A 12408-nucleotide genomic window follows, 5' to 3' on the forward strand; every position below is an offset into this window, starting at 1 on the left:
AATAGGAGGTTAGGGAATGGAAAACTGAAGGTTAATTGTGCAGAATTAAAAAGGTTGTCTGAAAATCTTTGGAAATGAATAGAAATGGTAAAAGCATATCATGGATTTTGTAACTAGCAGTGCAATTTATGGGTATGAGAGTGGTTGAAAGGGAAAGTCTAAGGTCATGTATTTTACTAGAAGGAAAGCTAAAAACTCTAACATGGAACTGTGTAAGATAGTAAAACCTTAACTAAAACACAAATATAGATGATATTGCATATGTAAGACTGTTTTTACAAAATACAAATACAAATATCTTAGAAGGAAAAAGAATAGCAGCTTTGTAAGGCACTGGAAGCATAGAGAGATGGAGAGGTGATGAGTTTTTTTGTTTGCTTTTAGTCTATTATTATTATTGGAATAATGAAAGTGCTCCAAGAATGACTGAAGTGATGAATTCACAAATATGTGAATACACTGAATAACACTGATTGTATACTTTGGATGGATTTATGTCTTATTAATATGTATCAATAAAGCTGATTTGTTAAGGAAAGAAAAGATGGTTGTGACTTAGTGCTGAAGAGAATTAGGAGTTTTAGAAAGGAGAGCTAATGAAGTTTAGGCTGCAGAACTTTACTTCAAATACTTGGTCCCAATTCCTACTCTTCCTATGTAAACAAATCCACTAGAGATCTAATCCACTGGGACAGAATTATACAGAGCTGGTCTCTATTACTGCATCTGAAAACACATTTACATTTTTGCTTTCTCTGCTTCATTCCTTCCCTATTCTGTGTCCCCCAAAATCAGAGTTTGCAGAGAGGGGCTCAAGGGACTACAATCATTGGATCTTACCACCAGTCTTTAAGTTGATTTATATAATCACTTCTACCACTCCACAGACGCTTCTCTCACTTCTTCAGGGACATATCCAAAAACGACCTCAACTGTGCTCCCTTTTCCTCTTAGCCATTTCATTCCTCTTTAACAATTTTAAGACTAGGAACTCGCCTTCCTATGACCAGTCATTTGCCTTTGCTGAATCTGGCCACGTCTTGGAATCGCCTGAGAGGTTCTAATTTTCCAGGACTCCCGGAAGCCATTCCAGGGAGTCTATTCTGTAGGCTGGAACAGGGCTTAGGAATCTTGGTTTTCAAGTGTGTTTCAATATGATCCTGTTGTGTTGCCAAGTGTGGAAACCGCCAGCCTAAAACACTCTCTCCACAAATGACATCCATTTGCTACGCTTTCACTGAGCATTTATTTTCTGGCTGTACTATAGTAAAGAGAATTCTCCCAAATATACTCCACCTTTCAGGTCCATAGCACTTCTGACTAATTTGCCAATATGTACCCCTTTAGAACAGCTTTGTTACCTGAAATTTCCAAAAAATAGTTAATTTTGTCTATAATTTCTCTTCTTGTACACCTTACCTCTAACCACACTGAATCCACCCTGTCCCTCACCCTGACTTCAGCCTTTACGTCTTGTGCCAGCTTAGCCTCCCCCCAAAAAACTATAACAGACACTACCAATTATTGAGCAGCTACTATGTGCCAGGTACTATATTTGTCTTTGTATTTGTTCTCATCTATTTGCTTTGTTATCTAATCTTCACAACAGCCCTGTGAGTTAGGTTTAGTCCCTATTTTACAGAGGAGGAGATTGGAGAAGGGAGGATATAATAGTCCATTCAGAGGCAAGGAGGGACAGAGATAAGACTGAAACCCAGAGGCTAGCACAGTGTCTGACACATTTGGGCACTCAGCAAGTATTCACTGAATGAATGAATTAATTAATGTCTCCAGGGCTTATGTCCTAAGTACTCTACCAACTTCCATACCCGAGTCTCCACGTGCTAGAGAATATCACTAAAATATCCACTCATTAACAGCTTTCTCTTTGGTATAAGCTCTCATTACCGTAATTTTTAGTTAATATTTCTTATTCTTTTGACAGCCATTTCTGGAATTCATTTATAAAAATGCACACACAAATCTCCCTTATTTGAGAGCAATCTGAATTCATATGAAGAACTTGTAACATAACAGTACTTCATATTTGGTATTTTTCTGGTATCAGTGGTGGTCCTGCTTCTCTGCTCAATAGAAAAGGACAAACGTGATAAGAGGAAAGGAAATACTTAGGCATCTCTTGAAACCTCTTTTCAGTATACTAAATATCAGGGTGAGTGCCATTATATTTCACTGGCTGTGAATGAGTAACTTAGACAAGGAAAAGTAAGTCAGCTAACCAGCATGGTGAAAGAAGAGTGGTTAGGCATATGATTCTTTCCATAAAGAGGCCAACTTAATTTGCTAATATTTTGAAGAAGGGAGGAAAGCTGCATTCATTTCTTTGAGTGGCTAAAACAGTGATGGGCATAAGTTCCCCTCCTATCATTTGAGGCTAAGTGATAATAACAAGAACATATCCAAACACTCACCAATAGCTGGTCTGTTAATGTTTCATAATACAAATATCTGTAAAGATCAACAATTTTCTGCATGATTTCTCTGTTTATAGCTGGTATCAAATTAAGGTCATATGGAAACTCAGGCTGGTAAAGCTGCCCCTGATTTTCTTTTAAAATATCACAGGCAATTCTAGGTAATCTGTAGTGTCCCTTACTCTATTTCTTAAAACTTGGCGTACTTTATAAAGAGCAGGTATGGAATGGGGGGAGGGTTTAGATGATTGATAGTTAAGAAAATCTGATTGAACAGCAAATGCTACAAGCTTTTCAAAAGAATTATATGATTATGATAAAATAACTGGGAATTGGTGTGACAACTAAAATAGTTTGATTCAAGAAAAGCCAGTACAAAATACCCTTAAGACATGGAAAAAGAAAGGTCTATTTGATGCACTAAAGTCAAGAAAAAGCATCAATGTAAATTTCCAAAACATATGAAGAGCAGGAAACCAGAGTCACCCATAACATAGCCCCTTGTTTACCTTTTCTCATTTTTTCTGCTTGTTCTTTCCACTGCTTAACTTCATTTTCATTAACCAACCTGTATAGTGAAGGAACATTCATTACAAAAACATAAAGGCCAACTGCTCAGTGAAGTTACCCTAGGTACAAAAATTAATCTACTACAGAAAAATCCTCGGCATGCTTGAAATCCATTTAAACTTAGAAGTTATATATTTATATATAGTTTGTGTGTAATTCATATATGACCTACAAAACATTCTAGTTTTCTCAAATGCTATTGTAAAGTAAGGTAAAATAAACATCTTATATTATCTCCATTATCTCCCAGACAGCAAAATCAGAGAAACTTACATCCGCACAACATTCTTAATGTTAAAGTTTTCCAAAGGCGTGGAGTCAGGGTCCTGCCCTTTGTCATTTTGGATAACTATTTGCTGTATAATTCTATCTAGGAGCAGCCAGTACTGAACGGTGTTTCCACTTCTCTTGTCTAAAAAAGAAAAAGAAAGATGAAAAAAGCCTCAAGTTGTTTCTGAACTAGGATAAATCATTTTCAACAATGGTCACCATTCAGAGACATGGAACCAGAGAGAGAGGTTTACAATATTTGCACCAAGTTTTCCCAAAATTTTTGGAATTGACATGCAATGAATTTGACTACGAAGCACTATCTACCCCTTTACAAAGTGTGTTGTAAGTCATGTATTCATTTCTGAATTCAAGTAAATTATTTATTTCATTTTGAGAATTTCAGAAAACCCCTTAAGCTATGTAGAGACATATGCTATGGTGTTACAAAAGCAAGGCTGGGAATCCCTGGTCTGCACCCAGTCTAATCAGGAAAACAAGAGCTCTGTGGACAATATCCAAACACTCAACAACATATACGTAAATTACAAACACACTCACAAGGCATTTGGAGGCAGTGGTGCAGGATGGACATGAAGTGAGGGTAAGCTTCACTGTGAGTCAGCCTCTTCCTGGTCAGCTCAAACATCTGAGTTGCACTTTTCGTATCTATGTGAACCTATGCCATATGAAAAATTATCTAAGTCAAATGTACAAATTTCTTGGTTCCCCCAATGCAAGGGAAGCAATTCCAAGGCAAACAGAGACTAATCCCATCACTTAGGTAGCAGAACAGAACTCCGATTTTGCTCTTTGATTACACTGGTCCATGACAACTGTACAAAACATATTACAAGAAGAAAATACCGTTAAGCAGACAAATCAAATGAGAATAATTACAAGCACACGTACCAGTTCAAATCTTTTGGCAAATTCTAGTTCATCTTCATTTCGGAGCATTTCAAAAAAGTCTAAATGCCTGAAAGATGATTAAAGAAAAGTTATTAAAAGTAGAATAACTTTCAAACATAGGTGCATAGGAATCAGGATATTAACAATATTTTCTGAGAATTCTCAGAGAAATCTCTAAAGGAAAGAAGGCAACAAAATGTAAATACTTCACTTAACTGTGCCCTTTCTAAAGAAAAAAGACATCATCTGAGAGAAATGAGATCAAGTAAAAGAAAAAAAGTTTAAAAGCCTAGGATGCCTAGCACATAATAGACAATAAATTACTAAATGTCTATGAAATTTAAAAACAGTCCACTCCTGATTCCACTCGCAGACTCTCTGTATGAAAAAACAAGCCCATTTTCCTATCCTTGACTGGCTGCTGAATTAAAGATCCCAAGGGAAATGTTCACTCCATTCATTTATTCGTTCAAATATGTACTGAGTCCCCACTATGTATTCTGCTAGTAAGTTCTACAAAGATAAATACATCAAGGTAAAGGGAATAGAGAATGATGGAAGGTGAGGTGAGTAATGTGAACACGGTGGCTGGAAAAGGCCTCTCTGCAGGCAATAAGGAAATAAGCAGTTTGTACAACTGTGGGATCTTTTGATGCTGAGGAAATAAGAAGTGCGAAGGCCCTGAGACAGGAGTATGTTTGGCATACTCATAGAATATCAAGGGGGAGAGCATGTTGGATGCGTGAATGAGGGGGGAGAGTGGTAAGAGAAGTCTGAGAGCTAGTAGGACAGCTTAGAAACTGTAAAAATGATGGCGAACAAGAACAAATGAACAGGAATATGGAAATTAACATTCAAAGAATGTCTAATTATTAAAGGAGTCAAGTCTTACATGTCTTACAGTCAATTTTCACAAAAGCCCTGAAAGGTAGTCATAGATGCATCAACAACATCATCAACATTTTTTACAGGAATAAAAATAGTAAAGTTCAAAAAAATTTAGGGAACTTGGCCAGGATACACAGCAAGTGGGAGGCAGGACTGGGATATGCATTCAAGTCTAATTCCAACACCTATTCCATGTTCTCTACACAATGTGCTGCTTTCTTCATTGAGAACGTCTTACTAAGAAAACACTGTTAGCTCAACTAACATTCTGAGTAAGCTCTTTATCATGCTACAGACCAGTCACAAGAAGTTCACGAGCTAGCACCTGGTGAAGTACTATACTACACCCCATGGGAAAAGCAACTATCTCAGATTATGACAGTCTGACTTACCTATCTAATGTTGAATTTTCATGTTCTCTTAATTTATCTATTACAGGTTGAATTCCTAACATCAGAAATTCATAGCGAAGATGAAGTCTGAAATCCAAACTTTCCTGAAAGTAAAAGGGATAAAATGCATATTAATGGCTTTTAGACTACATATCAGTGATGACTTTTTTGTTAAAAAATTATTCTTTAATAATGTTTTGTTTTCAACTGTAGTATAGAAGGTTCTTACCACTCCCGCGCCTTGGCTTAGCACTGCATTAATGAAGGACATGATGGCAGTCTTGAGGTTCACTTCATCTCGATACCGCCCAGTGCTTTTATCCAAGTCATTAATTAATGTCTACCGAGGATACAAATATGAAAACAAATAACTAAATTATTAACCTTATGCTCATTTAATTTTTCTAGACTCAGAAGTTAGTTTTTAAAATCTTGTGTTCAGACAAAATTGTATTGGTCTACAGAAAGCCTCATTTTATTTTTCTTTAAATTAGTCCTAAAAACTCTACTTTCAAAATTCTTACATCATGTATTTTTTTGTATATAAAAAGTACAAAAGACTATGCTTCATTAACTGTTTACTTTTTATATTTGAGTAAAAATATGGTAACATAATCTCACTGTTCACACTGAATTTAAATCAAGACAGGCAACCTGGAAAATTTCAGGGAACATCCCATTTAGTATTAATAGATTAAAAAAGAGGTATGCTATAAAAAATACATGGAAGCAGGGCCACAATTTCAAGCTCAGTAAATCCAATGCCCAGACTGTCAACTACAGAAAAAGTACATTCTACTCTCTGGCACTAAAACCTAAGAAGAAGGAACGTTTGAAATGATTATTGCCACAGAAGCAAAAAGTTTTGGTCCCCCTTCAGGGCCAGATAAAGCACCTGGTTGGAAGAGGGGAACGAAGTGAAGGGGCACCCACCTGAAAGCGGGTTCTTTCACTGGCATACTTCTGGTAGTGCAGCATGGCCTGCAGTACCTTCTTGTGACCCCCGGGAACCAGGCACACAGCGCCCAAGATTTCCAGCACAGCCACCTTGGTTTTAATGTTCTCTGTGCTCAGACTCTGAGCAATTACATTGATACTCTCAGAATGAGCCAGGACATGAGCCCGACCTTGAGAGTTATTCATTAGTGCCTTTATACACCCAATGAGAGAGGTATGTATTCGAGATTCCGAGGTTTCATAGTCCATGGTCTTTAGAAAGTTGAGAATACATGACAGGCCATCCAAGTCGATGAATCTGGTTACAAACCTGTCATAAGAAGAAGTAGTTGAAATGCATCAGATTTAAGCCCCTTTGGAATGTTGTAATATTAACGGAAAACTTTAGGGACAGGGGAAAGGAAGTGGAAGAATATTTATCTACTGAATTATCAAAAGGCTTCCATTGATGCAGTCTTCTTAATTGCTTGGCTCTTCCTTGGCAAATACCCCATGGTCAAGTCTAACAAGAATTGTGGGGAAATCTCAATTTTAGGTAAAACACCTCAACTGGTACAAAGAACCAATAAACAAATGATACAAACCACAAAAAATCAGGAGCAAAAGGACACTCAGAACACATATGTTGTCTTAAATTAGGGTCATTCGCTGATTCTATGTTGTTTTTATGTGTTGACCACTGACTCAGGCCCCTTATCCATAAAAGCAAACAGTATCCTTAAACTCCAGGACATCTGCTTGTCAGAGAAGTGATAATTCATATCACTAAAGGTTTGGGGGAGCAAAATGACATGCTCCATGGAATTCCAATATATAAAACAGATTAAAAAACCTTTTATTGCTGTAATTTTACTGCAAAGTCAATCAATGAGAGTAATTCACAATGCACATCTGCCTATTAAAGCTTCTGAGAAGTTCAGAAGTAATATAATTTATCATACCACTCCAGAAATTTCCAGACTTATTGGTCTTGGATACCCATTAACATCTAACACTACAGAACACACTGAGGGAAATCTTAATCTAGTTAGGATAGGCTAGAATACCTGTGTCATACAACTGCACACTGTTTGGCCCTGGAAACCATTAATCTACTTCTGTCTCCACAGATTGGCCTAATCTCAACATTTCACATAAATGGAATCATATAATATGTGGTCCTTTGTGACTGGCTTCCTTTTCACTTAGCATAATATTTTCAAGGTTCATCCATGTTGTAGCATATGTTAAGAGTTCATTCCTTTTCATAAATAATATTCAAAATAATATCCCATTGTATGGATATACATGTTGCTTACTTCAGGGGTTTAATGAATAATGCCAGTATGAACACTCATGTACATGTTTTTGTACAAACATATGCATTCATTTCTCTTGGGTATATGTCTAAGAGTAGAATTGCTGGATCATATGATAACTCTGTGAATAGCATTCTGAGGAATGGCTAAGCTATTTTGCAAACTGGTTGTACAATTTCACATTCCCACCAGCAATGAAGGAGGGTTCTAATTGTCCACATCCTTGTCAATGCTTTTTATTGTCAATGTCTTTCTTATTTTAACTATCTTAGTGAGTGCCTGCACATTTTTTTAATGAAGAAAATAAATTTACTGAATGCTCAATGAGCAAAGTATTTTATTAAGGATTTAACTGCATGCTTTTATTTAAAGACTTTCTGCAAGGTTTGACTATTACAGAGAAAAGAACATAGTGAAGAAGGGAAGGGAAGGGAACAGAACAGAGCTGAGAACAGAATTACCTCATTGGTTTTGTCCTTAGAGCTGTCTTCAAACTCTCTATAGTTTTACTTCTTTCTTCTTCTTCTTCCTTCTCTAAAGCCAGAAGAGATTTTCTCTACACAGAGAAAACTGAAGTTATTTTCTCAAATTGTTTTTTAAAATTATGGCACAAACAAGACAATCCCAGAGATTACATGCTACTCTCACTTTTAGTTCAAATAAACCACCAATAAAGATTTACTACAAGTCAAAATGTACACCAACAGCACCAAGACTTTTATAAATTTGTTTTCTCCACTACATATTCTTTTAAATTTCAAATATGGCTTTAAGGAAATTTAGAAATCTTAGTAAACAGATATTAACTTACCTATAAAACTATGCTCTGATGTAGATATTACTATTTATATTTGATACAAAGATTAGACATGTGGTTGAATAGCCACTTTGACAATTAAAGTTAATGACACTATTAAACAGAGGAGACAAGCAGCAGCAATCTTCCCACTCTACTTCTCCCATCCCTCAGTCAAAAGTATATAATAGGACCAAATGGATTTTGTTACATCAAATAATTTTTTAAGAGGAATAATTAAATTGGACCTGATACTAAGATGGACTTTAGAGCAAAATACTTAACTTGTAGAAATGATTCAGCATCATTTGAAAAGTAGGATTGAAGGTGTGTGCGTGTGAGTTTGTGTGCACCACCCCATCTGGGCATCTGCTACAGCACTGCCTCTCATACTTTCATGTGGATATGAATCACCTGGGAATCTTGTTAAATGCAGATTCTGATTCAGTATGTTGGGATGGTTCCCAATGGTTGAAATGTTTCTGACAAGTTTCCAGGCAATGCTGCTACTGCAGCTCTGCAGACGGTGCTGAGAGGAAGGGTCTAGGTAAGCAGATCTCAGTTGATGGATTTAGTCCAAAATTACGATGTATTTATAAAATCAGAAATGTTAGTAAGATTTATAGATTTGTTTTAAAAAATTCTTTTCCATTCCCATTCATTTCATGATGACCTAATTGTATTTAAAAGTATTGCCAGCCTTTATGGTCCCGGCATTCTCCACCCATGGAGCTATTGGCTTCTTTCCTTCAACCTACTCTCATCACATGTTCATCTAGTCTCAGTCTTTATACCTGTTACTAATTTTGATAGCATACTTGGTTGGGGAAAAGACTGAGATGACAGTATTAAAAATAAATTCGGTTCTTTACTAAATTTTTTAAGTCAATACTAAAACCTAAATCTGACTATACAATGAGGAGGGTAGAGCCCAAGGCAAAGGAGTATATCAGTATCATTTGTGACAACTGAAATAGAAATCAGTAGACTCTTTTGCTTTTTAAAAGTTGTTATCATTTCTGCTAAAGCTGCCATCTTGCTGGTGATGCATCTGGACAGCTGTCACTAGAGAATGACTGGGGAAGAAGATGCATGCAGAAATAGCAATGAATTCCATCACGGCTCCATGAGACCCATCTACTGGAAAATTCAGCACAAATCCAGCAAAGTACATTTAATCTCTTATGGTGCAGCTGAACTAGTTTAGACTTTTAAGCAATCACTTTGAATCTGTAGCTCAGAATCAAGTCTTCCATAAATACCATTCCTTGTACGTAAACTTAATTACACAAAACTATCCAAAAATTCAATATTGCACACATTTCTTATTGTGGATCACTAATACTAAAAAAAGATACTTGTATTTATTCTTTCAACAATCTCACAGAGGGTGGAACATCATTTAGAAAAGGCAGACTACATTAAGTCTCTCCTTAGTAGAGTTGGGAGATTTATGAAATGTCAAAGAAAAGTTAACTGGAATTTCTTTTCCTAATATAAGACTGGAGCTTTATCTTCTTTCTCAAAACAGAAAAGACTATACCCTTTTCTCTATGTGACTTACAATTAGATTTCCTTCTACGGTTGTACTGAGGAAACTGAGAATATGTGAATGAACCTGACATTCTTGTGACTTTTTAAAATAAAATATTTTATATAACATCTCAAGTTTTCAAGTTTCACATTTTAGTGAAATGGGGACATGTTTGCAATTTCTGGAGATGACATGCAATGGCAAACATCTAGTATGCAGCCTGGCATATAGGCCTTGGGGTAGCCTGCACTTTCACTAAATACCTGCTCACATGTTAAGTGGGTAAGGTCACGCACAGCCGGCTAAGGGAGTTTCTGGTCAAAGCTGCTGAAGTGTATATACACTGGAGTGTGCAGGTCTGACAGATGTGCACAAACCGGGTACAGAAATCATTTGTGATGGGAATCTGGCACTAAACTCCTGTTTTACATATTTCATTTGTGTGAAATTAATAAGCCAGTCCAACAAGCACACTGGACTTCACCTCACGTCCCTCCTCCTTGAGATTCCATTGAGAAGCCACATACAAAGAAAGCCCAGGTCCTTCTCAAACCTGTTAGGCTGCACTCTTTAAAAGCCAACAGATCACTCAGGGGTCCTTTAAAGAACAAAGCATTCTTGTTATGAGGCTTACGTAAAGTAACTGAACTTGTTCCACAAACGGCTTCACAGAACAGTCAGTGCTGCAGTTTTCCACCTGAACTATTCATCAAATTCTGATGGCCTTAAAGAAAACAGATGCCTGCCCCCCCCCGCCCCCCCCCCCTTGGTAGGCCTTGGGGGGTGGGGGTGGAATCATCAGGCATCTTTTATGTACCACAGGGTTTTAAAACCCCAATTAGTGCGAGGTAAATTGGAAAGGAGTCTCTGGGGTCAAACAGGTTAATAATTCCAGCTCTACCACTTCCTAATTAGATGACCTTGGTGACTTTTCTCTAGGTCTCTGATTCCTTATTTATAAGTAACACTTATAACCTAAGCAGTTTGTAAGGATTAAAAACATGTAAAGTGCCTGTTACGCTGCCTATTACATGTATTCCACTCAATAAGCAGGAGCTGTTGTTTATGCTGCTGCTGCTGTGGATAATGATAGTATGGATCAATGCCCCTTCAACAATTCCTTAAGCAGAGAGCCATGAAAGGATCTGGAGGAATTCTGTATCCTTCCAATCCTCTGGGACAATGTCTCATAAGAGTTCTGCTGTGTGTTGTCATGAATTCTGTGACAGTTATCAGAGATAGTAACCAGCACTATGGGAAGAGGAAGGTGACAGTGAATATAGTGAGAAAAATAGAAAACCCAACATAGAGTTTCTGGTCTCATCAGGTCTCCTTGTTCCTTTACAGCTATAGGAGTTTTGAGGTTTCATTAATTGACTGGTAATCCCTTTTACTTTTGACCCTCGAAAAGATACTGGCTCAGTCTTTATAGGAGCATTAGGAAGCTTTGTTAGATTTAACACATAAAGGCTAGCAAAGTGATTGACAATTTAATAGCATGAGATACTCTTGGGAAGAGCTTTGGATTAGGCTCCAAATACAGTTAAAATGTAGGCAACTCAAGAATGTATAAAGAGTTGTCCAAGGATACAGATGGAGGAAAATGGAGTTTCTTACGAAAGTACTGTGTACTAGCACATCACAGACCTTCTATGAAGGAATGAGCGAGGTCTACTCCAGACAAGGCATAGATTCAGTCTGGAAGGACAGATTAATTTAACTGCTCCAAAATTTGAAGAAAGGAAAAATCCATAGTACTTTGTTCCTCTGCATTTATATATCATTAACAAAGAGGCAACTTCCCTTGTTAGACATCAAACAATGCTGAATTAATTACAAAGACTGCCTGATCATTCCTTTTTTTCCTCTCCACCTAACAGCCAGAAGCAAGAATTCAGAAAACAGATAGCCTTTAGATGTAAATGTCTCTAAATTATTATTGCTTAGATGGATGCATAGAAAATCCCTAATGGTCATCACAAATCTCACATTCTATTAGTATATTCATACAAATGCTGAGATGACCCTTTTCTCATCTTTGACATTGTGTAGGCTGCTTTGTGTGCAAAGGATTTGCTGGTTATTTTCTGTTCTTTTCTGTTGTGATTTTTAGACTAGAAACCCTGGGAGCAAAAACGTATGCAGTTTCTTCTATAACTTATCTAACCCTGTTCACATTTACCCGACTATTTATTATTCATTGTATGAGAGCAAAGAAAGCATCTTCAAAGAAAAAGATAGAAAAGAGGGAGTTATTACAAGTCAAGGCCTCTAAAGTTTACCAAAAATGTAAATGATTGACATATTCTAGTAAGTTTTTAACTTTTGCAAAATATTTGACAACCTGAAATGTTTG

At 36.8% G+C, this 12408-nt stretch overlaps 1 protein-coding gene across 6 annotated transcripts in view; it reads right to left on the reverse strand.

Moving 5' to 3' along the window:
- Positions 1-12408, reverse strand: part of DAAM1 (dishevelled associated activator of morphogenesis 1) — a 176740-nt gene that overhangs the window by 47101 nt on the left and 117231 nt on the right. For all 6 annotated transcript variants that reach the window (XM_004452468.3, XM_058293354.1, XM_058293353.2 and 3 more), the window contains exons 5-12: positions 8184-8278; positions 6401-6734; positions 5697-5807; positions 5468-5571; positions 4188-4254; positions 3837-3954; positions 3279-3417; positions 2945-3003 (exon numbers count right to left, since the gene is read on the reverse strand). In XM_004452468.3, coding sequence (XP_004452525.1) covers positions 2945-3003; positions 3279-3417; positions 3837-3954; positions 4188-4254; positions 5468-5571; positions 5697-5807; positions 6401-6734; positions 8184-8278 — 1027 coding nt within the window. The remainder of the gene's footprint in view (positions 1-2944; positions 3004-3278; positions 3418-3836; positions 3955-4187; positions 4255-5467; positions 5572-5696; positions 5808-6400; positions 6735-8183; positions 8279-12408) is intronic.

This window comes from Dasypus novemcinctus, chromosome 3 (genome assembly GCF_030445035.2).
Source record: "Dasypus novemcinctus isolate mDasNov1 chromosome 3, mDasNov1.1.hap2, whole genome shotgun sequence".
Taxonomy (NCBI): Eukaryota; Metazoa; Chordata; class Mammalia; order Cingulata; family Dasypodidae; genus Dasypus; species Dasypus novemcinctus.